At 36.9% G+C, this 26,725-nt stretch overlaps 1 protein-coding gene across 3 annotated transcripts in view; it reads left to right on the top strand.

Moving 5' to 3' along the window:
• Positions 1-26,725, top strand: part of CADPS2 (calcium dependent secretion activator 2) — a 567,688-nt gene that overhangs the window by 212,501 nt on the left and 328,462 nt on the right. For all 3 annotated transcript variants that reach the window (XM_024250127.3, XM_054559726.2, XM_054559723.2), the window contains exon 4: positions 23,614-23,694. In XM_024250127.3, the coding sequence (XP_024105895.1) occupies positions 23,614-23,694 (81 nt within the window). The remainder of the gene's footprint in view (positions 1-23,613; positions 23,695-26,725) is intronic.

Genomic DNA, 26,725 nt, shown 5'->3' with positions numbered 1-26,725 from the left:
AGGATTACCATAGACCTTCAGTGTGTTAAAAGAAACATAATATCTGCAAAGTGCGATAGAGAGAAGCTCAATAAAATGACGTAAGCCTGTATATTCTTTCTTTTGTTATGTTCCAACAAAGGTTAAAAAGAAAAGATAAGGCAAAGCAATAGAAATCACAGAAACTAGCCTGTTCTTTACAGAAAGGAATAGCCTGAGAAGAGAAATAGAAGAGCAGGCCTTGGGGAGGCAGGTAGGATCTAAAGCCAGTGGAGCTGCTGGAACCTGGCTCAGGTGTATGTCTATGAGATTTACCCCACCTTGTCCATGTTTCAGGAAAAGCTTTGAGACTCCTCATAACTGTAACAGTGTCACTTCTGTATGTGTTTACCCTTGTGTGGCCCCTTGTTTTTGGCAGCACAAATCTAGAAAATCTCAAAGATGTTGCTTTCTTAAGAGTCAGAAGCTCAGGATTGAGGGCTGTTCTGGTGAAATGTGCAGGCTGGCAGCAGCCAGGCAATCTCTGGCAACTCAAGAAGGAAAGGACACGAATGGGAAGGGAGCCTTGCCAGGGCTGCCACATGACATCAATGGCCATCATTTGGTAATATCCTTTGTCCCAGAGCTTCAGGATTAGCATCACGAGTGGAAAAACAGGAAACTCTCATCTGAAAAAGGCTATTTACATTACTTTGAGTCAGAGCCAGTAACGTATTAATTATCAACATTAAGACATGAAGGAAACTTTTAAAACACTAAGAAGATAGCACATACCACAGTTAAGATATGAAATTAGGGATAATTGAAAGACAAATTGTTATTGTTATCAAGAAAACATAAAAAAGAATAAAAACAATGTAAGTAGCACCTAGATTAGCTATTGTGCTAATAAAATTTTATACTTTGGATTCTTTGATTTGAGAATAATGTATCTGCAGTGGTACGCATTCATAGAACAAAGTATTAAGAAAAAAGTAAAGAAGATCAACATGTACAGTCTAAAATGAGTGGCATAACAGTACAAGAATCTGAAATTGTTAGCTGTGATTTAGTTGAATCAGGATATTATAAAAAAGAACAGGAGTGAAGGAAGAATAATCTGTCAGTGGAAAGTTTGATTTCAGAATATTTTAAGGAAATGCAGTTAATTTCAAATATATATATTCTTTTAGAGAAACAATGTTACATAATATTAAAACTGTATATTTTATAGTCTTACTAAGAATAATTTTATTTCACTTTTTAAAATGAAAATGCTGTTACTTAAGTGGTACCAGTTAATCAGCTGCCTTTCCTAAAACGTGTTTATTAAAGGTTATTTTTAAATATGACATAAGGTAATGCAGTATGTTCAAATTAATTAGTTAACCCATTATCTATAATCATGCAGGGCATATGTATATATAGTTTTCACTAGGCATTGTGTTAAATAATAGGAACCTAGAGACAGATAAAACCTTGATTTTTGCAAGGTTTATAGAAAAAAAATGCTGTTGTAAGTGCTACAGTGGTGTGGTTAATCTCTGGTTCTGGATACATCATGAAGAGGTTCTCCAAAACGAGTAGATGCTAAGGTGTTCTGGGCAGAGGGACAGGCACATGCAAAGTATGGAGGTGTGAAATGCATGGCTTTTTGGGGAACTTCACATCGTTGACTACTGGAGTATGAGCAGGCGATAGGGCTGTGTTTGAGATATTAACAGAGGTAGGTAAGCATCTTATGGACTATAGAGAGGCGTGCAATCCTAAATGAACAGAGTCTGAAGAGTGGGATACATAATACCATATCTATTCCTATAATTCTCCTTTAACTTCTATATTTGTCTCTTAAAATGATTAAGTAACTAAATTTTATAGCTATCTAGATCCTGCTCTTTTCTGCCAAAAGCAGCTTTCGTTAATCTTTTATAATCTCATTCCATTAACTGAAGAAAGTGACTCACCCAGATTTACCTGAGTGTCAAAGCAAAGTTAACTGAGATCTTGTTCATTTATCCCTCCTCCCACTCAAATTCTTCATGTCTGAAGACTACACCACCCATGTTAAGTAACATCACAGAACTGTTTGGGTATTTGTAAGGGATAAGCAGAAATATTTGTGAATGGTTAAAAAGTAGGCTTCAAGTTTATGATTTCTTTTCCCTAGAAGTTTTTGCTTTGGAGATTAAGTGCTTCGAGTCTAAGAGTTTAAAGAAATCAATAAATAGGGAGTTGCTGTGGTCACCGTGGGTGTCTTCCCCTAGAAGTCCAGAAGCCATGAGGCATTAACCATTTTGAACATCTTCATTCAAGGTGTGCAGAAAGAAAACAGGGAGAGAAATGTGAATCCCCAAAGGAAACTGGGAACTGACTTCCACCACTGTCTTTTTTTTTTTTTTTCCAACTAGTAGCCTGTGATTGATAATAGGTTTCATTTAATATACAGTAATGTGTCTACTTCAGTAGAAATAATAGCACATTCTACTGATACCTTTCAAAATGACTTTCAAAAATGACTTCTGAAATAGAAAAATAAATGCCATGGTAATGAAAATTAGGGAGGAGTATATTTTTCTCATACATATATAATTTAAAATCTCAAAACATTTGAGGAAAATATTTAAGTAAACGTATTAAATGGCAGGTTTGTATCTGGGGACACAGCAAGGGAAAAACAAGATCTCAAGAATAGTTAGATTGTTACAATATATAATTTTTGAAATTCTGAAATTAATCATTGGAGAGGCCATAATGTTTATATATGTATTAACTTTTTTGGTAAATAAATGTATCATAATGTAAATTGGATGAATTTAATTTTACTAAAATGAATTTGAGTCTCTGGTAGTATTAAGTTTCCGCTCTCAAAAATTTTTAAATTGTCAGTGTAATTTTAACATATTCCTAATAAATTAAATTATATGCTTTATTAGTGTTGCTCCATTTGGCTGTGGATTATTTTGTTTCTTACCTTTGGCTTACATGTGGAAGAGTTACATAAGAATATTCTAAAATAAGGTTTCTGCTAAAATGCTTTGTTGAATTTGTCTTTGCTTTCTCTAGCATCTCCCTAGATAATGAATGTAGGTTACCTTTAGACATTCCTGTATTTATTTTTAGATTTTTCTTCTTTATCTAATTCTACTCTATGGAAATTAGAAAATTATCCCAACTTTTCCACTTTTTAAAAATAAGAGAACACAGCTTTACAAAGAGATTGCATCTTTGTGGTAGTAATACTAAAAAGAAAGTATTTTTGCTAAAGTACTACAAAGTCTATTCTCAACTACTAATAAATAAGAAAGGATTATATGGGTGTACTGTTTCAAGCATAATAAGCAACTGTATCTTTATTTTTCATGGTTGTTTAATGAAAATATTCTAACAAATTTGAAATTATATATTTGATATATATTTTTTCTTTTATTTATTCAAAAATGTTCATTGGCCGGGCGTGGTGGCTCACACCTGTAATCCCAGCACTTTGGGAGGCTGAGGTGGGTGGATCACTTGAGGTCGGGAGTTCCAGACCAGCCTGGCCAACATGGTGAAACCTGTCTCTACTAAAAATACAAAAAAATTAGCCGGGCGTGGTGTCATGTGCATGTAATCCCAGCTACTTGGGAGGCTGAGGCAGGAGAATTGCTGAACCCAAGAGGCAGAGGTTGCAGTGAGCCGAGATCACACCACTGCACTCCAGCCTGGGCTGGACAAAGTGAGACTCTCTCTCTCAAAAAAAAAAATTCATTGAATACTTAAGAAAAATGTCAGTTACTAGGTTAAGCAGTGAAAATACATAAATGACAAGGTTTGATTCCTTCCCTCAAGGCATTAATATGTGGTCAGTAGACAGATTTATAAAATGGTATAGTTTTATAAATGGTATAGATGTATAAATCATACAGATGTATGAAATGTAATGGTATAGTTGATCAGTGCATTACTGGGGGTATGTATACTGTATAGCAGGAGCACATGGGTGGCAGTATCTTCATTTATATTGGATAGTTGGCATGGATTTCTTTAGTGCTCTCCAACCTTGTATGCACATTAGAATGAATAGAAGAGCTTTAATACTTGGGCCTCACCTCAGACTAAGTGAAATGGTCTGTGGAGGTCAGGCCCAATGCCTCTTTTTTATCATTTTCCCATATAATGCTGGTGCACAGTGAGAATTGAGGACCCCTGGCCTGATATCCCATCTGAGGACTTTGTCCTGTGGTCACATCTAATGTAGGGGAAGCTGGGAACAGTCTAGTTGGGTGCCAGGAAATAGAGCTGGTTTGGGAGTGTGGGTACCCAATTCTTTCTTGGATATTTAATTGAAGTTTAATAAAGGTTTTAAGAAAACAGGAATTCTGAGTTTTGGATGATGAACACAAAATTAACCATCAGGGAGAAAACAGCTTTTACAAAGGCATGAGGATCATGAAATGGATTGGAATCTGTTAGGGAGGTGTGGTGTGTGTTGCTGGAGTAGCCGAAGAGGCTAAAAAGTTAGGAAATGATTTGAATATTTAGGGCCTTATATACTAGATCAAAGAGCTTGGAATTTACCTTGTGGTAGAGAACACTGTTGGGGTATAAGCAAAGGAATGACTGGAACAAATTGAGGGTCTGGAAAGCTCCGTCTCTGTGATCTGCAGAATGAATTGCAGGTGGCCTCACCCTATTGTGGGCATGGGCCAGTGTTGTTTAAAATGAACAAGAACTACATACTAGTCCTTCAAGTAATCTCTCCAAGCACCACGCATTGTTCTGCTGTAGATCTTTTGCTTGTGGGCCTCGTTTTACCTCTGTGTTGCCTATGAAGTTCTTAGGCTGCTGGACTTCATCTAGGAGACTGTTTTTGCATCCTCTTGGATCTGCACTCTGTATTGTCCTTTGGAATTCCACTGTGCTCCCACACTTGAGAACTGTGGCCTGGGTCAAAACACTGAACTACTTGTTCTCCTCTAAAGGGACAAGATAAAAGTGTCGGAATTTCTGATAGAATCTAGGGATCGTCAGTGTTTACCTGCTGGAGCTTTTATATTAAGCATAGTATGATGTGGCTTCTCTGATTAGGGTATTTTTGTTTTAACACAGTGCCTGTTCTACTCAGGCACTTTTATAGGCTCTTGGTGTATGATGGTCCCTCTTCTTGTGAAACAACATTATTTTGGCGGGGTGGGGAGAGGGGATCAAGAGTTCTGTTTTGTGTATGCTGAAGTCAAATATTGATTGTCCATGTCGAGATTACAGGTGATGGCTGGTTATAGAAGTCTGGAATTTTAATCTGTTTAAATTTTAATTTTAACAGATTTGGGAATCATTTAGATAACATTAATATTTTAAACCATGGGACATCTTCAGAACTCTTTGGGAGGGTCTAGAGCTCAAGGAGAAAAGGAGCCCAGGACAGAGTTCTGTGGACACAAGGATTTAGAGGTTGTACCAAGGGGAAAGAAACAGTGGGGTGGGAGAAGAACTAAAGAGTGAGGTGTCAGGGAATCCAAGAGAAGCCATTTCAAGGAGGAGAAAGCTAATGTCTGTGCCACCTGCTGCCAAGTCTGGTAAGATGACAATGAAGTAACCTTTGGATTTGTCAAGTTGGAAAACACTATTGACTTTGGTAAGGGCAGACTCCTTGGATGGTTGAGAGCAAACCTGATTGGAGTGGGTTTAGAGAAGAACTAACGAGGTAAGGAAATAGTTAACAGAAAAAGCTTCAGGAAATCAGCCAGTAACAAAGAACATTATATATTCAATAAATTCCTTCTATACAGTACATTGAATCATTTATTTTAAAAAATTTATTTGACACTATATGTCAGGCTCACAGGATTAGACTTCGTTTTTAATTGTTTATTTGTTCTGATCAGCACAGCTTCTCATTTTTCATATAAAGCTTTTTTTAAAGCATTTTGAAAAGGCTGTGGCAAAAGTGTTTATGTATACTCACAAAATAGTATCAATGATATTTAATGCATTTTATCTGATTAATATCTTCTTGGTTCAAAATATCTTAAATTATCTTTGCTTTAAACTAGAAAAAAGTTAAATGCTCCCATTTTCCCTAATCACCTTAGATGGAGCAGGGCCAACTGATGTTATCTTAGCAGAATATTACTTATGTAATAGATGACAATGATTACTTCTAGCTTTTTGTTACAAACTGGCAGACAGACTTCTATTATTACTATTAAATGTCTAAAACGATTTCATTGCCTACGTGCAAAGTATTTTCATGATTCTGATATATGATGAACAAGGCTTAAATCTCAGTCTATGAACCATGGTCAAAAGTTTGTGTACTCTGTATACATGGTCAGATACGAAGAGCAATAGGATTTGAAAAATATAGATAGGTTCACTACCTTGTAGAGTTTGAGAATTTAGAACATATTGGGATTTTGCTCTTAGTTAGATCCACTGGAAAAAAAAAACTGCAGTAATAAAGAACAAGTTCACTGTGCTTACTGTGAATATCACTGCCCCCTGATACCCACCTTTTTTAGGTAGATCAATTCCTCGTTTCACACTGTGCCACTTAAACCCATGGTAAACTGATGGATATGAAACTTCTGAAATTCAATAGATTTAAATGTCACTTTCTTTTTCATCCAATACCTAGTTCTTCTATTAATGTCATATTCACCCTTCTGACTCATAATCACAAGCCCACCCTTTTTTATTGCCTTTCCAACTGAATTACTCCATACTGCTGTTTCCTCTATAATACTGCATTATCTGCTACTCTTGTCTTATTTCATAGCCATTGCCATAGCTGGAGACTTCATTATCTCACATAGGGAGCATGACAGTAATCTCTTACCTACTTTCTCCTTCTAATCCTACATACTTTTGTTTTTAGATAAACATCATTGAAGTACCTTCCTGATCTCATCATGACTGAACTTTGAATATAGGGGGAAAAAATGAAATTTACACTCCTTGGTTAAGCTTTCAGCAGTTGTGGTGTTCAGTGTGGCCCCATCTGCATTTCAACTGTTCCTTCTCATGTAACAATTCTTTATAGCCTGTGTTCTAGATAAAGTGAATTACTCTCTGTTCCTAGTTCACACCATGTATTTTCTTGGATTTTAATTTTACCTCACGTTATTCTCTTCATTTGGAATTCCTAGTTCTCCATTCTTCATGACTCATGAAAAATTCCACCTCCTTCAGAAAGCCTTCCTGCCCCTGTGTCTGTTCACTTTTGTTATACTGGGGGAGAGAAAAAATGTATGAAGAGCTTACAGTTTCCCCATTATAACCCAAAAGCCTGTCGTATTGTACTTTGCATTGTAGGTATTTACATATGCCTCTTTGACTGCATTTTAACAACTTAAACATCAAATAAATATTAATGCTTGTACTGTTGTACAGTATGTACAGTAATGTTACTTGTGTTTCCTATTGTTGGGCACTTACATATAGTAAATGAAAGAATGAAAGATGAGGATGAGACATGGCTCTGAGGTTCAAATGAGATAATGTTTATAAAAATTTAGGACAGTTTCTGGTATGCAAGTGCTATATAAATTGAACTCTTATTATGATGAAACTCGAGTTCAAATCTGCTTTGGGAAAGGTTTGGAAAAGTGATAGTGTCTTTGTTACTTTACTTAATGGTAAACTCCTTTCATCTCAGCATTATTCACTATTAATGTGAATACAGATTCAACTATTTTATTTAGATAAGTATAGTTAGTAAATAATTATTTTAAAATAATGGCTCATTCCTTTTTTCCAGGAGATGAAATGTTAATACCAAATGAAATACTAAAGAATATTTCATTATATGCAAAAATTTGCCACATTATTGCTGTTGTTTTATATATATACATATATGTATCTTCATATATATGTGTGTATATATATATATATATATCTCATATATAGCAGGGGGCAGTGATATTCACAGTAAGCACAGTAAACTTGTTATTACCACAGTTTTTGTCCAGTGGATCTAACTAAGAGCAAAATCCCAAGATATATATATATATATCTTAGAGATATATGTATCTTAGAGTAGAGCTATATGTATCTTAGTGTGTGTGCATATATATATAATCTCTATAGCCTAGAGAATATGCATATATATTCTCTAAGTATATATATAAGCATATATATACTTATATATATACACTAAGTATGTATGCACATATATATACTTACGTATATATATAAAAGTATATACTTATATATACATATGTATATGTATACATATGTATATATATACACTTAGAGAATATATATGCCTATTCTCTAGGTTATAGAAGTCCCATGGTTTTTATGTATGAGGTTAAACTTCTTATGTTCTTGCCTTTGAACATTTTGATCCATTATTTAATATAGTTCAGTTCACATAGGCTAATTTTATATCTAATTAACTCATTCATCTTTTCCCTGTTCTAAGTTTTCAAAGGGAAATGCAGTTTGGGAAATGCATTTTTTAAGACCCTTATAACTGTTCTACAAGAATCCATGGCAAACTGCTATTTCTGAGTCAGATTTTTTAATGCATAATTTAGAAGGTAGCTATAGCAGAGTTCTTTAAAAGCTTTGTATCTAGCAGACAGAATGGTACCTGATTCTTTCATACATAACTTCACACAGAGAATGTGTTGCTCTTGAGAGTTTGGGAATGACTTCATTTCCTTATGTTCTTTTTGTTGTATGAAATTACAAAAAGAACATTAGTTACCTTATAGTTGTTAGCTAATTCTTAATGATTAAGATAAAGGACCAGTTTTTATTTTTGTTTTTGAGGGGGCTGCCTCTTGGAAAATGGGTCAACACAGAGGGGATATTAGAGTCCAAGAACCTTTCAAATAAAGGTGGAATTACTCTGTTTTGGAATAAAATTAACACAAGTTGTTCACCATTAGAAGTGAATTTGTGTTATTTCTATCATTAGGGTAAGGTGAAATACATAAAGGTCATAAATACCTGAAAAGTTCCACAGTAAGACAACTATGAAGGCTGTGTCATCAGATAGTACCTGCTTTGTTGTTAAGTAATTGGTTTGTCGTCTTCCAAGAAGATTTGGAGATTGACCTGGACAATGAAGGTAGTGGAAAAAAAGGATCCCAGGCAAGAGAAATACATGATTCAGAAAATGTAACATGTTTGGTAAATAATGAATAAATCTGTATGTGTAGATAATGCAATTATCCAAGAGGCTAGAAAGGTAGATTGGTATAGAATGTGGGAAGTCCTGAATGTTAGGCTAAAGTGTTTGAAGTGTCTGATGTTTGGTCGTCATTCTCTCTTATTCATAGTCTTATATTTCCTTCCTTCCTTCCTTCCTTCCTTGACAGAGTCTACCTCTGTTGCTCAGGCTGGAGTGCAGTGGCGCCATCTTGGCTCACTGCAACCTCCACCTCGTGCCTCAGCCTCTGGAGTATATGGGATTACAGGCATGAGCTACCACACCTGGTTAATTTTTCATTTTTAGTAGAGAGGGGTTTTGCCATATTGCCCAGGCTGGGCTCCAACCCCTGGCCTCAAGCAATCTACCCACCTTGGCCTCCTGAAATGCTAGGATTATAGGCATAAGCTACCGTGCCAAGCCCATGGTTTTATATTCTTATTCACTTGCTTCCTCCCCTCACTGTTTTCATCTCCCCTTCCTCCTTCCTCATCCCTCTCCCTCCTCCTCTCCTTTTCCTCCCTCTCCTCCTCCCTCCTTTCTCTTCCCTCTACCCCCTCAGAAATTTTCGCCTAATCAAGGGTAATGAGAATCATATGCAGAAATAGGGGAACCATATTGAGGAATGGGTGATAAAATCAGTTTAGTTTTAGTTTGAGGTCATTGTGAGATGCCTGAAAGCAAAGGCCTGGCCTTCAGTTGGAAGTGCAAAGCTGAAACTCAAAGTGAGAGGCCCAGCTGTGTTCTGATGTATGACATTGCATTGAGAAATTACTGCAGACACTCTGAAGCCTAGAACAGCTGAGGACAGAGCTCATGTGTTTGTGGGCTGAGAGAGTAGGGAGCCAGCAAAGAAAACAGCAGAAACGATCACAGTCAGTTGGGTAGAGTTATGCTCTATCTTTATTGTAAATAATTTTTGATTCAAGTGATGGTGGAGAATTGACACTTATTGATAAGGTACATTAATTTGCTAATACTTACTAAAATTTTTGACCAGTGTTTTGAGGCCGTGTTGCAAAATCTATGCATATTTGGCGTTTCCAAATGAAACACTGGGCTGCTGGATATGGTAAGCAAGAAAGTGATAGGAAGAGTGTTCTTTTGGAATCAGCATTAGGTTTGTGCTGATTATTTATTGTAATGTATTGTCTGCAAATTACTAGATTTACAGATAATATAAATACAGTGGACCAGCTAGGAATTAATCTCAGGGAAGACACCAAATTTACATAACATCATAAACCCTAATCTACTTATATTTTCACAATAAAGGATAAAGATAAATATTATAAGAAAACAAAAGAGTACAATTCACTCAAAAAGAGTATGACATAATTGGTGTGGGGACTAAGTGAAAAAAACTAATTGTTTTTTTTCAGTAGGAGAAGGAAGAGTGCAGTTAACTAGGATTAACATATAGAAACACATCATTATGGAAAAACACAGTTATTAATCCCCTTTTTAGTGATTGACAATGTTAATATAAGGATATTTATCTTGGTTCTAGAAAACAGATATATTAGAGAGGGCAATAATGCTAAACAGTACTGTGAAAAGCATTTTTAAAAGATCTTTTTTCTTTAAGATATAAGTAAATTTAATGAATTCAAGTTTTTGATGTTCATAGTTTTTAAAGTGCTAGAAGAGCAATATAATGAGTTGTAAAAAAAAAAAAAAAAAGCTGTTAAGTGAAACTTAGTAGTTATTTTTTTGCTATATTTAACATTTTCATAATTGTAGGATAGTTGGCTGCCAGCACAGGCTTCCGGGTCTCCCTAGGACTTCAGCAAAGGGAGATTTGCTGATCTCGAAGACCTTCCTATTTCCCAGAGCTGCTCCCCTGCAACAGGAAAGTGACTGGGCAAGGAGAGCCTAGGGTTTGATATTTGTAAGGCAAGACTGATAGACTGTTACATTAGGTCATTAGTTTCTCCTTTTTTTTTTGAGATGGAATCTCACCGTGCCTCCCAGGCTGGAGTGCAGTAATGTGATGAAGGCTCACTGCAACCTCTGCCTCCTGGGTTCAGGTGATTCTCCTGCCTCAGCCTCTGGAGTAGCTGGGATTACAGGCGCCTACCACCACGCCTGGCTAATTTTTGTATTTTTAGTAGAGATGAGGTTTCACCATGTTGGCCAGGCTGGTCTCGAACTCCTAACCTCAAGTGATCCACCTGCCTCAGCTCTCCAAAGTGCTGGGATTACAGGCTTGAGCCACCATGGCCGGCCTCAATTTCTCCATTTTTAATATTTCTATCTTTGCAAATCCATGCTGATGCTATCATTCCAGAAAAACATGTTTCTCCTAATTGAATACCTGAATACCCGTAATGATATCTGTTTTACTTATTATTTTTCCTTTTTTTTTTAACCTAACATATGAACTCCTGGAAAGCCACAACTTTTGTAGTTACTGAAAATCCTGCAACAGGGTATGCTGTACTGTAGGTATAGAAAACATGTATATAGAATTAATAAAATCATGGACCATTCAGGTTAACATTATTAAGACCCTATGTTTTAGTGTTCCTTTACAAAGAATTTAGAAAATCTCTGTAAGTGTAAGTCTGAAGATGTGTAGGACTGAGGTGACTGTTTTCCCTTGTTGATGTATCAAACGTCGTATGGCCTCTCCTAGAATGAAATAATAGAGGCTTTCATACAGAAGATTCATGGTTCTTTATCTCTTTTCAATTAATCACCCTTTTGAGAACCTCAAGTAAGCTATGAAATTCAAATAATTCCCCAAGGGAAAAAAATATGCATCTCTACAAAATTTTGCTCACAACTTCAAGTTTTACAGACTTCCAAAGGTCCAATTCAAGAATTCCCTAACCTAGAGAATTCTGAATGTGGAAACAGTAATCCCTGTGTAATGAACAGGAGGAAAATAAAAGCATATTTTCTGTACTAAATATTTGTCAAGTATTTTGATAATTGAAGTGACAAAATTATCTGTATAATAGAAACTAGAAGCATTGCAGATAATAAAGATACATTAGGTATCTGTTATGATCAAGGATGAACGGCCCTTTTAAAAAGACCTGTAAAATGTTATTTGCCAGAAAAGGACATTTGTGAGCAAAGTAATCTATTGTTAAATAAAATGTTGAAATCAGAAGTTAAAAGTAAAAAAAAAAATGACATTAAAAGGTGAAATTGCCCTGGTAGAGTGAAGCCTTACCTCTGATCTCTATTGCAATCCCCAGAGTTCACATATTCTTATTTTATGTATCTCATAGCTTAAATCCAGCACTAGGATCTAGTGGGTCAACAATATTTTTTTTTTTTTTTTTTTTTTTTTTTGAGACAGAGTCTCGCTCTGTCTCCCAGGCTGGAGTGCGGTGGCGCGATCTCGGCTCACTGCAAACTCCGCCTCCCAGGTTCATGCCATTCTTCTGCGTCAGCCTCCAGAGTAGCTGGGACTACAGGCGCCTGCCACCACGCCCGGCTAATTTTTTTGTATTTTTTTTTAGTAGAGACGTGGTTTCACCATGTTAGCCAGGATGGCCTCAATCTCCTGACCTTGTGATCTGCCCGCCTCAGCCTCCCAAAGTGCTGGGATTACAGGGGTGAGCCACCGCGCCCGGCCAACAATATATATATTTTTTTAATTTTTATTTTTTATTTTTTAGGGAACAGCATGGAAACATTTTAAATTGTAATGCCCTAGACCTAAATTTTGTCCATTCAGGCTTTTATTTATTTCTTCTCCCCTTCCCTTCTTTCTCTCTCTCTCTGTGTATGTGTGTGTGTATGTGTGTGTGTGCACACACAACTGCTTATTTAAGTTCTGATGGTTCAGTAAAGAAAGATAATTATTTTCATTGTGACAGAGTTTCCAACCATACTGGCAAATTGAAATAGTGCTTTGAAGTGGCTAGAGAAACACTGTAACGTACACACACACCCAAAGAAAGAGAGGGGGTGCAGAAGAGGGAAACGGAGAGAAAGACCTGGCCATGGACTCATAATACCTGAAAATCCCTGTATACTGGTCTGCCTAGGTCTCAACTATGTGGTTCTAGATTTCACTCTACATGACTATGTGGATTGGATGTGGACTGTGAGGGAGAGAGAAGTCGAAGATGACATATAGGTTTTGGGCATGAGCAACTGGTAGAGAGGCATGCCATTTATCACACGGCATTACTCATGAATGATCGGGGTAGGGAGCTGAAAATTGAGATTCTATTCTGGGCTTGTTAATTTCAGTGTGCCTTGTCTTCACATAAGCTGAAACTCAAATAGGCAATGGGAAATTTAAGTCTGGGACTCCTGCAAGAGTTTCGTGCTATAGATACACACTTGGAAGATCAGAAACTAGATGCTGCTTATGATCACAGGCTTTGAGGAGAGCATCCAGGCAGTGAATATTTAGATTGAGAAAAGGTCAGAGGCCGCAGACCTAAAGTCTCCAATGTTTATGAGCGCTCAAGGGACCACATCTCCAGTTTCCTAATGACAATTAAAAGAAAATCATATTTGGCTTAGTATAATTTATTTTGAAGTATTTTGTAAAATGGGGCAGGCACATCATTATTAAAACTAACCAACTGGGGACTGGCTAGAGGGAGGTGGGTGTGGGTATAAAAGGGCATCATGAGAGTTCATTGTGATGTTAGAACTGTGGAGTGTCTTTATGGTGGTTATTCATGGACCTATGTAAGTAACAAATTGTGGAGAGCTGAACACACACACAAAGGAGCACACATAAAACCGAGGAAATGTGAATTAGATGGGTGATTACGTAGCCAAAGTCAGGATCCTGGTTGTGATAGAATACTATAGTTTTATAAGGTGCTATCATTAGGGAAAACTGGGAAGAGCATATAATGGATTTTTTTCTACTTTTTACAATTATATGTGAATCAAAATTGCCTCAATTGAAGAAGTCTGCCTTTAGGAAAATGCTCATAAGAATTATATAAACTTCCAATTAAATAAATTATGTCGAAAATAAATTTAAAAAACTCAAAACTCAAAGCATGCAACATTAAACTAAGATTCTTACATGTAAAAAAGAACATTAACCAACTAATTTACCCCCTTCAATTCTAACATTACATAAAATGAGGATTACTGGTTGAATTTTTATCCATTGCCTTCATTAGCTTTTTCCTTTTTTGGTAAACATGTTGCTTGGAAGTATGCTTTTCCAGTTTCACAAAATGACACCAGCAGCCACCGAAGTTAGTACCTTCCGGCCCCTGAAAATTTAGCTTTATGAAGAGAAGGCTACTAAAAGACATGTAGGACTTAGGGTTCAAGGTGGCAGACTAGAGGAGCTAGTGTGCACTGCTCTCATGGAGACGAAATAGTGATGAGTAAACATGGACTCCCTAAGTGGATCATCTAAAGAAACCACGTCAGGATTCAGGATGCATCAAGGGAGCAATGGGACATGGAAAACAGAGAAAATCAAAGCTGGGCAGCTGCCTGCCTGGGACCAGCATGAAGACAGGAGAAGCTCCTCGAAACAGGGAAAGAATTAGTGAGTGAGAGTCCTCAGGGGATCCACACTTCCCACAGTGACCTGTGCAATCCTGAGAATGTGAAAACCCCCATGACTCCCTTGGGCCTCTAGACTGATACAGAGAGCTACCCAGAGTTTTTGCAGAGGTAACACTCAAGTCCGTGGGGACCCCCACAGGCCCTGGACTCTGGAACAGCCTGGTTGGGACCAGGTTCCATGGCCCTGACAGAAGCTGCAGTCATGGTGCTGGAGATGGTCAGATTGCTCTACTCCCTCTTGACAGAAAACCTGCTAAACCCCTGTGGTTTAGGAGAGCTTTGTGTTCCCCCAGGGAGCACTTGGATGGTGAATTGGGTGACTCCACTCGTCCTGCTCCTAACTGGGCAGGATTCAACTTCACCCTGCTCCTAACTTGGGCAGAGCCCCAAGCAGGGGGTGGGGAGGACGCCCTCCCTCTCGGAATACTGAAAAGGGTGAGATCCCTGGGCTCTCAGGATGTTGGGGGAGCAGGGCATGCCTCCCTCTGAAGGGCTTTCCAGAAAGGATATAGTCTTTGTCTACCAGCCACAGTCTCTGCCTTAGGGAGCTCTGTAGCCCAGAACACCTAAGAAAGAAAATGTGGATGTGGTGCCAGTGATCAGAAGGGGCTCATCCAAGGCCTAGGAGCAAACCTGGTGAGGTTGTCAGCTCTCTCCCCTGACCACAGAGTACTACTGTGCATATGCCAAAATACAAAAGAGCTACATGGCTGAGTTAGAGGCTATCTGCCGGCCACCACTCTTAAGGAGCACCTACTGGATTACAGCCCAAATGAAACACCAAAAACATTATGCCAGCATACAGTACCTGTGAAACCTAAGGCAAAAATCTAGACATAAATAAAGATTATGTACAGAGCCTTGGCTCTCTGCAAGCACCCAGAAATGGAGCCAACTGACTATACTCAACTTATGTCACAATTAAAGGAACATCAGCCCTCACATGTGAAAAAGAATCACTGCAAGAAACGCTGGCAATTCAAAAAGGCAGAGTGTCTCTTTATGCTGAAACAAATACATTAACCCATCAGCAGTAGTTCTTAACCAGATTGTAATGACTACTGGACAGACAGAGAGTTCAGAATCTGGGTGGCAACAAAGCTCATCAAGATCCAGGAAAAAGTTGAAACCCAATCCAAGGTCTTCAAGGAATTCCATAAAACAGCCCAAGAGCTAAAAGACAAAATAGCTATTTTAAAGAAGAAATCAACTGAACTTCTGCAAGTGAAGAATTTGCTTCAAGAATTTCATAATAGTCCAGGCACAGTGGCTCATGCTTGTAATCCCAGCACTTTGGGAGGCCAAGGCAAGAGGATCACTTAAGCCCATGAGTTTGAGGTCAGCCTCCCATTCTCTACAAAAAATTAGCCAGGTATGGTGGTGCACAGTTGTAATCCCAACTACTTGGGAGGCTGAGGTAAGAGGATCACTTGAGTCAGGGAGGTCGAGGCTGCAGTGAGCTGTGATCATGCCACTGCTCTCTAGCCTGGGCCACAGAGTGAGACCCTGTCTCAGGAAAAAAACACAAAAAAGAAAGCAAAATTTCATAATGCAGTTGGAAGCATTACAGCAGAATAGTCCAAACTGAGGAAGGAATTTCAGAGCTTAAAGACAAGTTCTTCAAGTCAACTTTGTCAGACAAAAAGAAAAAAATAAATAATTTAAAAATAAAACACTTGAGAAATATGAGTTTATATGAAGACACCAAATCTACAACTCATTGGCATTCCTGACAGAGGAAAGAGAGTAAGCAACTTGGAAAACATTTGAGGATATAGTCCATGAAATTTTCACCAATCTCACTAGAGAGTTGGACATACAAATTTAAGAAATACAGAGAATTCTAGCAAGATAGTATACAAGATGACCAACCCCAAGGCACATAGCCATCAGATTCACCAAGTTCAACAACAAAAAAAATCTTAAAGGCAGACCGAGTGTGGTGGCTTACACCTGTAATCCCAGCACTTTGGGATGCCGAGGCAGGCAGATCACATCAGGTCAGGAGTTCGAGACCAGCCTGGTCAACATGGTGAAACCTTGTCTTTACTAAAAATACAAAAATTAGCTTGGCATGGTGATGTGCACCTATAATCCCAGCTACTTGGGAAGCTGAGGCAGGAGAATTGCTTGAACCTGGGAGGCGGAGTTTGCAGTGAGCCAAGGTTGCACCACTGCACTCCAGCCTGGGCAAGAGAGTGAGACTCCATCTCAAAAACAAACAAACAAACAAAAAAAACATCTCTCGTGGAAACCTTACAAACCAGAAGAGGTTGGGGGCCTGTTTTCAGCTTTCTTAAAGAAAAGAAATTCCAACCAAGAAATTCATATCCTGCCAAACTAAGCTTCCTAAGTGAAGGAGAAATAAAATACTTCTCAGATAAGCAAGTACTAAAGGAACTCATTAACACTAGACTACCCATACAAGAGGTCCTTAAAGGAGTGCTAAACATGGAAATGAAACACCAAAACCTGCTACCACAAAAACATACTTAGGCACACAGCCCACAGACAACATAAGGCATTTACACAGTCAAGTCTACAAAACAACCAGCTAACGAAATAACAGTATCAAAATCTCACATATCAATACTATCCCTGAATGTAAATGGTCTCAAAACCCCACTTAAATGGCATAGAGTGGCAAGCAAGAACCAACTATCTGTTGTCTTCAAGAGAGTCATCTCACACGTAATGACACCACAGGCTCAAAGAGGTAGAGAAAGATCTATCATGCAAATGGAAAACAAAAAAAAAATGTGAGAGCTTCTATTCTCATATCAGATAGAATAGATTTTAAACCAATAACAATCAGGAAGGACAAAGAAGGGCATTACATAATGAAAAGGGGTTCAATTCAACAGGAAGACTTAACTATCCTAAATATATACACATTCAACAGTGGAGCACAAAGATGCATAAAATGGGTTCTTCTTGACCTGTGAAAAAATTTAGCCACACATTAATAGTCAGAGACTTCAACACCCCACTGACAGCATTAGATCATCCAGGCAGAAAACTATCAAATTCCAGAATTAAACTCAACACTTGACCAATTGGACCTAATAGACATCTACAGAATACTCTACCTAACAATCACAGAATATATATTCTTCTCATCTGCACACAGAACATATTCTAAGATTGACACATGCTAGGTGATAACACCAGTCTCAATAAATTCAAAATATTGAAATACTACCAAGCATCCTTTTGGACCACAGGGCAATAAAAGTAGAAATCAATACCAAGAAGATCTCTCAGACCTATATAAAACATGGAAATTAAACAATTTTCTCCTGACTAAATCCTGGGTGAACAATGAAATTAAGACAGAAATCAAAAACTTCCTTAAAATTAAGGAAAATAGAGACAGAACTTGCCAAGATCTTTGGGATGCAGCTAAAGCAGTGTAAAAGGAAAGTTTATAGTGCTAAACACCTTCACCAAGGAGTTAGGAAGATCTCAAATTAACGATCTAACAATATACCTGGAGGAACTAGGAAAACATCCAACCCCAAAGCTAGCAGAAGAAATAACTAAAATCAGCAAAGAACTGAATGAAATTGACATGTAAAAGTTCACACAAAAAAATTAATGAAACTAAGAGTTGCTTTTTGAAAACATAAACAGGATTGATAGACTGCTATCTAGATTAACAAAGAAAAAGGATACAAACAAGTGTAACCAGAAATGACAAAGATGGCATTACAGAAGATCTCAAAGAAATATAAAAAAAGATCCTCAGAGATTATTTTGAAAACCTCTGTATATGCTAAATAGAAAATCTGGAGGAAATGGATAAATTACTGGAAGCACACAACCTCCCAAGATTGAACCAGGCAGGAAGTGAAAACCTTAACAGACCACTAACAAATGCTGAAATTGAATAAAAATTACTAACCAAAAAGAGCCCTGAAACAGCAGCTTCTTCGCTCAGCATTCATAGCTGAATTCTACCAGATGTACAAAGAAGAACTGATACCAATCCTCCTGAAACTATTTTTAAAAATCTTCCCTAACTCATCCTTCAAAGCCAGCATCATCCTGATACCAAAATCTGGAAGAGACACAATGAAATAAGAAATCAATATCCCTAATGTTAAATGACGAGTTACTGGGTTCAGCAAACCAACATGGCACATGTATACATATGTAACTAACCTGCATGTTGTGCACATGTACCCTAAAACTTAAAGTATAATGTAAAAAAAAGACATCAATATCCCTAATGAATGTAGTCACAAACTCCTCAATACAATACTAGCCAACAAAATCCAGCTGCATAGGAAAAAAGTTAATTCACAACAATCAAGCAGTATTCCTGGGATACAAGGTTGGCTCAACATAAGCAAATCGATAAATATGATTCGCCACATAAACAGAACCAAAACTAAAAACCACGTAATCTCAATAGATGCAGAAAAAGGCTTCAATAAAGTCCAATTTTCCTTTATGATAAAAACCCTCAACAGGCTAGGTACTGAAGAAACATATAAAAATAAGAGCCATCTATGACAGACTCACAGCCAATATCATACTGGATGGAGAAAAGCTGGAACTATTCCCCTTGAGAACTGGAACATGACAAGAATGTCCACTTGCACCACTCCTGTTCAACATAGTACTAGGAGCCTAGCCAGAGAAATCAGGCAATAGAAATAAATAAAAGGCATCCATGTAGGAAAAGAGGAAGTCAAATTATCTTTCTTTGTTAATGATATTCTCTATATAGAAAACCCCTAAAGAGTCTGCCAAAAAGCTTCTCGAAGTGATAAATGACTTCAGTAAAGTTTCAAAGCACAACAAAATCAAAGTACAAAAATCAATAGAATTTCTATACATCAGTAAAATTCTAGCTGAGAGCCAAATCAAGAACACAATCCCATTTACAATAGACACACACACCAAACAAAAAGCCCTAGGAATACATCTAACCAAGGAGGTGAAAGATCTCTACAGGCAAAACTACACAACACTGCTTAGAAAATGACAAAGATGACATAAATAAATGGAAAAATATTCCATATTCATGGAATGGAAAAATCAGTATCATTAAAATGATCATACTGCCCAAAGCAATTTACAGAATCAGTGCTATCCCTATCAAAATAGCAACATGATTTTTCACAGAATTAGAAAAATCTATTCTAAAATTCACATGGAACCTAAAAGCCCAAATAGGCACAACTATCCTAAGCAAAAAGAACAAAGCCAGAGACATCACACTACCCAACTTCAAAATACACTATAAGGCTAAAGTAACCAAAACAGCATCGTACTAGTACAAACACAGACACATAGACAAATGGAACAGCATAGAGAACTCAGAAATAAACCTGCACACCTACAACTATCTGATCTTTGATAAAATCAACAAAAATAAGCAATGGGGAAAGGACTCCCTCTTCAATAAATGGTGCTGGAATAACTGGCTAGCCATATGCAGAAGAATGAAACTAGACCCCTACCTTTCATCATATACAAAAATTAACTCAGGGTGGATTAATGACTGAAATGTAAGACTTCAAAGTATAAAAATTCTAAAAGAAATACTAGGAAATACCCTTCTCCACCTCAGCTTTGGCAAATAACTTATGGCTAAGTCCACAAAAGCAATTGCAGTGAAAACAAGAATTGACACGTGGGGCCTAATTAATCTAAAGAGATTCTGCACAGCGAAAGAAATTACCAACAGAGTCAACCAACAGCCTACAGAATGGGAGAAAATATTTGCAAACTATGCATCTGACAAAGATCTAATGTACAGATATCTACAAGGAACTTAAATCAAGCAAAATCAATCCAATTAAAAAATGGGCAAAGGACATGATCAGACACTTCTCAAAAGATGTACAAGTGGCCAAAAAACATGAGCAAATGCTCAACATCACTAATCATCAGAGAAATGCAAATCAAAGCCACAATGAGATAGATACCATCTCACAGCAGTCAGAATGGCTATTATCAAAAAGTCAAAAAAACAACAGATGCTGGTGAGGCTGCAGAGAAAAGCAAATGTTCGTATTCTGTGGGTGGTAATCCAAATTACTTTAGCCACTATGGAAAGTAGTTTAAAGATTTCTCAAAGAAGTTAAAACAGAACTACCGTTACACCTAGAAATCCTACTACTGGGTATGTACCCAAAGAAAAATAATTCATTCTATCAAAAGGACACTTGCACCCATATGGTCATTGACACAATAATGACAATAGCAAAGACCTGGTATTAACATAGGTGCCCATTAATGGTGGGTTGGATAAGGAAAATATTTTATATATACAAACACGCATATATACCATGGATTATTACACAACCCTAAAAAAGAATGAAATCATATTCTTTGCAGCAATGTCGATGCAGCTGGAAGCCATTATCCTAAGCAAATTAGCACCTGAACATAAAATCAAATACCACACATTCTCACTTATAATGAAAGCTAAACATTGAATATACATAGATATAAAGATGGGAATAGTACACTGGGGAATGACTGACCAAGGGAAATGTGGGCTGAAAAACTACCTATTGGATACTATGCTCACCACCTGGGTGATGGGACCATCCATATCCCCAACCTCAACCTCAACAACATGTAATATACTCACGAAACAACCCTACACTGTACCCCCCCGGATCTGAAATTAAAAAAAAAAAAAAAGACAATGTAGTGTCCAAATGCCCTACATTGTTTTTTGTTTTGTTTTGTTTTTGCTTACTTTTTTCTCGACAAATGTGATCAAGTCATTAATTATTTTTTAGAAAACAGACCAGGTGTGGTGGCTCATGCCTGTAATTCCAGCACTTAGGAAGGCAGAGGCAGGAGGATCACTTGAGCCCAGGAGTTCAAGACAAGCCTGGGCAACATAGAGAGAACGCCATCTCCACAAAAAGAAAAAATGTGTAGCTGTAAATTGTCTCTTACAAACAAAACTACCAAAATTTAGAAATAACTCAAACAATTTCACTTACACTTAAGTAAGAGCTGTTAATCTGGAGATATAAATACAAAAATATGATAGTGTTTCTAGTGAAGTTTGAAAAACTGGCCTTTTAAGATATTAAATGCTATTTTTTGTTGGAGCTGTGAGAAAAAATATAATTCCTTTATATGCAAGTAACTTTTTATGTCTTTTGAAGAAATATGTATCAGCGTTTAAGCAAAGATCATAATATATTTCATATTACATTTAGTGCATTTGAAGTATTGTTGCAGTTTCAGTGTTCTTATGGTTTAGTTTTCAGGAGCTTGGAATGAGAGATTTCAGTTAACCTGAAACACGTACTTATTGCATATTATTTTTCTTCATAATTACATTAGTTTTTAGTTTTAATCATTTTGATTTTAGACACAGTGAAGAGAAACTTGTTTCTGTTTGATTTTGAATCATATTAATCAATTAAAATTAAGTTTGTTAGTTTTATGAGATGACATAGAAACTCCTTTATAACAAGGATTTACTTTAAGAAAATCCTGCCTGTTTTTTTAACTTATTTTAAAATGAATTTGGTTTTTTAAAAATCAACTTGGAAACATATTTTAGACAGGTAATCTCAGGCCTTTTGTATAGTTTTTTTCCCAAGAGAAAATTAACATGAATATCCTCAATTTAACATTTTGTGTATATCTTTAAAGAACACAAAATAAGACTTCCTTCTGTCTCTCTGACCTGTTTGTACTGGAGACAGAGTGATCTTTCCTTTCCAAAGCTTACATCTGATCACATCACTCCTACACTTTAAACCTTTCAAGGAAGTCCCATTGTTGTAGGAACTAACTCCAAATTCCCTAATGTGGCTTGTGAAGAGTAACTTATGAAGTTGCCCTGCTTCTCTCTCCAGTCCTGTCCCTCACCCTGCCTCTTCTGGTATCCCATTCCAAAAGAACCAGTGTGTGTGTCTAGTTTTACCTCCTCATCTCCAGACTTTTGGCGTTCTCTTATAGGAACATCTTCCTCTTTTTTTTTGACTCTTCATATAAATTGCCTTACCACCACCATCCTGTTAATCTGGTTTGCTTCTACTCATCTTCTTGAGGACTCTCTTATTTGAGGATGTTTTTAAAAATGTAACCTGGCCAATTTGTAGTTCTTCGGGAAAGTGACAAGTACACTGTATTCTCCTTGGTGTTTAATGTTATACTCAATCGAATCTTTAGATGGTCCTTTACTAAAGTATATTGTGCAGTCCAGGCTTCTTCGTGATGAGAGTGCAAAAGGAGAAAAAACTAAAGTCAAGAGAAAATTAACACTTAACATCCTCACTTTAACATTTTTATAAAGGGACTAATATTGAGTTAATGGGTGAAAAGGTATCATGAGTAAAGTTAAAATAAGTTATAGAAAAAGTTAAGGATTAGTTCATGAAGTGAAAATAATTTTCCATGTAAATGGGAGATTTCTAAAAAAAAAAATGATGAGAGCACACTTTTCTTGTTTTCAGTCCAATTTAGAACAGGAGAATGGATTTCTAATATGGTGCCAATCCTTAAAAGAATGGAAGGATTTCTTGGCAGTGTTAGTCTATTGGTATTAGAATGAGGAGTATATTGAAGACTTAAGTGGTAGAAAGTTATATCAGTCAATCAAAGAGTACTTTTATAGTTTAGCACTAATACAAACTTATTATTAAAACAAAGGGAGTTTTTTTAAAGTACAAAGAAAGAAGTGAAACATTAGCATCTCACCCTCCAGAAATACATGGTGAGAACTTGAAAGAACAAAACAAGAGCTTCATCTATCTGGAAGTATTTAGGACTGACTTAATGATCAAGAAATCTAATTTCTTGATTTGGTGGTTTTGTGAATAAAACCACAGTGAGAAAGTACCCAAGAAATGTATCTGGTCTGCCAATCTAATTGAACAACCTCCTGTATTCTCTTTGTAATAGATATCTGATACAATCTATTAAACATTTTTGAGTCATTTAATCTTTGCCTTAGTCTGTGGGTCACTGCTATTAAGTAATCATATATGTGTAACTTCTGTTTTATTTTTAAGCTGGATAATGCAGATGAACAAGCAGCCCAGATCAGAAGGGAACTGGATGGCCGGCTGCAATTGGCAGATAAAATGGCAAAGGTAAATTATTAACTTGGACATACTGTACCCCGTTCCTTTCTTTACCTAGATTTCTGTGAGCTGAAAAAGTGTTTTGTATAGATTAAAAAAAAAGAGCCAGCATAATTTTAACATTTTCTCCTCTACACATAGACCTCTTAATCCCAAATATCTGAATGTATGTTATCTAAATGGAGCATATTATTCATTTTACATATTCATCCTTAATATGTGAACTGTTTAATTTTAATGATAACTTTTATAGACTTTTCTTAAAGCAATGCGTGAGTTTCTCAAACTGCCAGATCTAGAAGAGTTTTAATGTTGTACTAAGCAAAATATAACCAGGGAGAAAAAACTCCTGCCCGCAAAATCATATAATACATTCCTAAGTATACAGCAGAGTTATTAGCACATAGTGGTTCCAACTAACATTTAATTGAATGACTAAATGCATGAAAAAATATTATTTTATTTGTGTGATCACTGTGTATCGTGAATAGAGATAAATTTCAGACAAAAGGCATGAGTTTTTTCTAGTACTTAAGGTTTTTAGAGAGAATGGAACCCAATTGACTAAATCATTCTTTAGTGAATTTATTAACTTACTTCAGTGTTATGAAAATTTTAGTTCTTTTCAATGGACTTGCAGTTATAGTGCTATTGATTGCTCTGAACATAAGATTCTCTCCCTTTCCTTTCTGCTTAGCAAAAACTTCCAATATTTGATGGATAGTCTCTCTCTCTCTCTCTCGTAACATATATACAATAAACTGCACACATCTTCATTTTACAGTTTAATGAATGTTTACGCATACATCCTGTGTAGCCACCTCCCAAATCAAGGTAATGAACTCTTCCAGCATTCAAGAAGTTATATCCCATACTAATTTTAACAATTATTTTTGTACTTCTGCAAAGAAAATGTGTATTTGTAAATATTAATACATATGTTTTTAAAATGCTAATACTGTTTAAATGTTTATTAAAAAGTAGAGGAAAAGTTGAGAAATTAGAAATAAATAGTAAAATAGAGAAAAATGTAGAGAACTGGGTAACAAGAATGACAGTAAGTTGTAAGAACCAAGCCAGAATTAGATCATGAGGAAGAATCTCTAGATGAATGAAGATACAGTGTGCTATAAATTAGGGGCCAAAGAGTTACATTTGCACAGAGGGCAGTGATTGAAAGGATAACATGCCTTATTTTTGTCCTCTGGGTTTCTAGAAAGGTGGGCTGGAAAATAAATTGCTTTTCTGAGACCTAAAGCTAACAAAGAACCTGGAGAGAGAGATGTGCCTGACAGCAGCAGGAGGGACAGCGGATCTGTATTCAGCATTTGAAAATTACCTACTTGTATATAGATTGTACCTGAGACTGGGCACATTGTCATATGTAATGCTTTAGAATAAAGTTTAAGTGATTTTCTGGAGAGTTATGGGACTGGAAGAAGAGCCTCAGACGTATTCTCAGGTTCATGACTGAGAAGAAGGCATGCTCATAAACTCCTGGGCTGAGTCAGAAGAAAGGGTTAGTGATGAACACACAAAGGCTTCTCCTTGAGAGAACCCTAATGGTTTCATCAGAAATGTTGATAGAGTGGAAAAAGCATGGAGAAAGAAGTAAAGCTGATGGGGTTGGAAGGCAAAATATACCTCTAAAAATAGGATACCTTTTGATGAAAATATTGACATAGCAGATTGAGCAGGTTTAATTGCTTTCCACTTCAAGTTCACCAAAGTGAAGCCGTCTTAATGAAATATTTTTAAGGCTAATAACAATTGACTGACCTTGCTGAATTATTTTCTGACAATAATCCTACAAACCTTGTAAGGGCAGATGATATTATGAAGTCGATTTCATAGAAGAGGAAATTGAGGCTTAGACAAGATTATTTATTTCACCATGATTACATAACAAATAAGTGGCTGAGGCAGGCCTCAAATCCTGGCCTTGCCTCCAGAGCCTGGGCTTGCTCTCTTAACATCCTGCTGCCTCTGCAGTCTGATAATTCCAGAAGAGTTGTTAATAAATAGCTATTAGTTGGCATTCAGGAACACCCCCTTCCACACTTCACAGAACAACACAATATAATAACAATGAAACTACAGGGCAAAATCTCTGTTTCAGGAGACATGTTGACTTTAGTACTTTAGCCAAGAGGTAATTAGGAAGTAGTGAACAAAATTTGTACAGGGCCAGAAAGACCTGTGACCAAATTCATGATAGCTATTTTCTAAACATAATAGTAGGCACGTTACTTAACACTTTCGAGCCTCATTTTTTCTATCCACAAATTAATTGAACAAATATTTACTGAACACCAACTAAGACAGCCAGGTGCTGTCTTAGCTACTTGGGATACATTGGGATAAAACGAGACAAAAATATTTCTGCTAGGCCCTGGTGGAGCTTACATTTTATTTGCGATAGCCCCACAATAAGGAGTAAACATGCCATGTAATTGAATTATGGAAGGTGAGCATTGCTACTTAGAAAATAGATCAGAAAAAGTGGGATGAGGAGTGTAGGACGGAGGTGGTGTGTGGTTACAGTTTTCAGTCAAGTGGTCAGGGCAGGCCAGTTCTTGATAGTACAATCCTTCCAGATATTCAGGCCAAAAAACCTGGAATCATCTTTGACTCCTTTTTCTCATACCTCATGCAAAACTTATCAGGAAATCCTTTATCTCTACCTTCACAGTATTTCTTGAACGTGACAGTTGCTACCATCCTCCCCTTTCCACTGTGGTCCAGTCGTCTTTGTCTCGATCATTGTTCTGTCCTTTTAGCCAGGCTCCTGGATCCTACCCCTGTCCTCATTAACACAGCAGCCAGTGATGTTCTGCTCTAAATCTGTGATGATTCCCTATGTTGCTGAGAAAAAAAGAAAACTTCCTAAAATGGCTTGCAAAGTCCTGTGTGATCTGGTCTTTGTTACCCCTCTGACTTTATCCTCCACTAAGCTCTTGCCCTTGCTCAATCCACTTTGGCTATGGTGGCCTCCTTGCCTTTCCTTGCCGCAGGGCCTTGGCCCTGACTCTTCACCTGC

This window comes from Pongo abelii, chromosome 6 (genome assembly GCF_028885655.2).
Source record: "Pongo abelii isolate AG06213 chromosome 6, NHGRI_mPonAbe1-v2.0_pri, whole genome shotgun sequence".
In the NCBI taxonomy this organism is placed as follows: domain Eukaryota; kingdom Metazoa; phylum Chordata; class Mammalia; order Primates; family Hominidae; genus Pongo; species Pongo abelii.
This window is presented reverse-complemented; position numbering and strand designations above follow the sequence as displayed.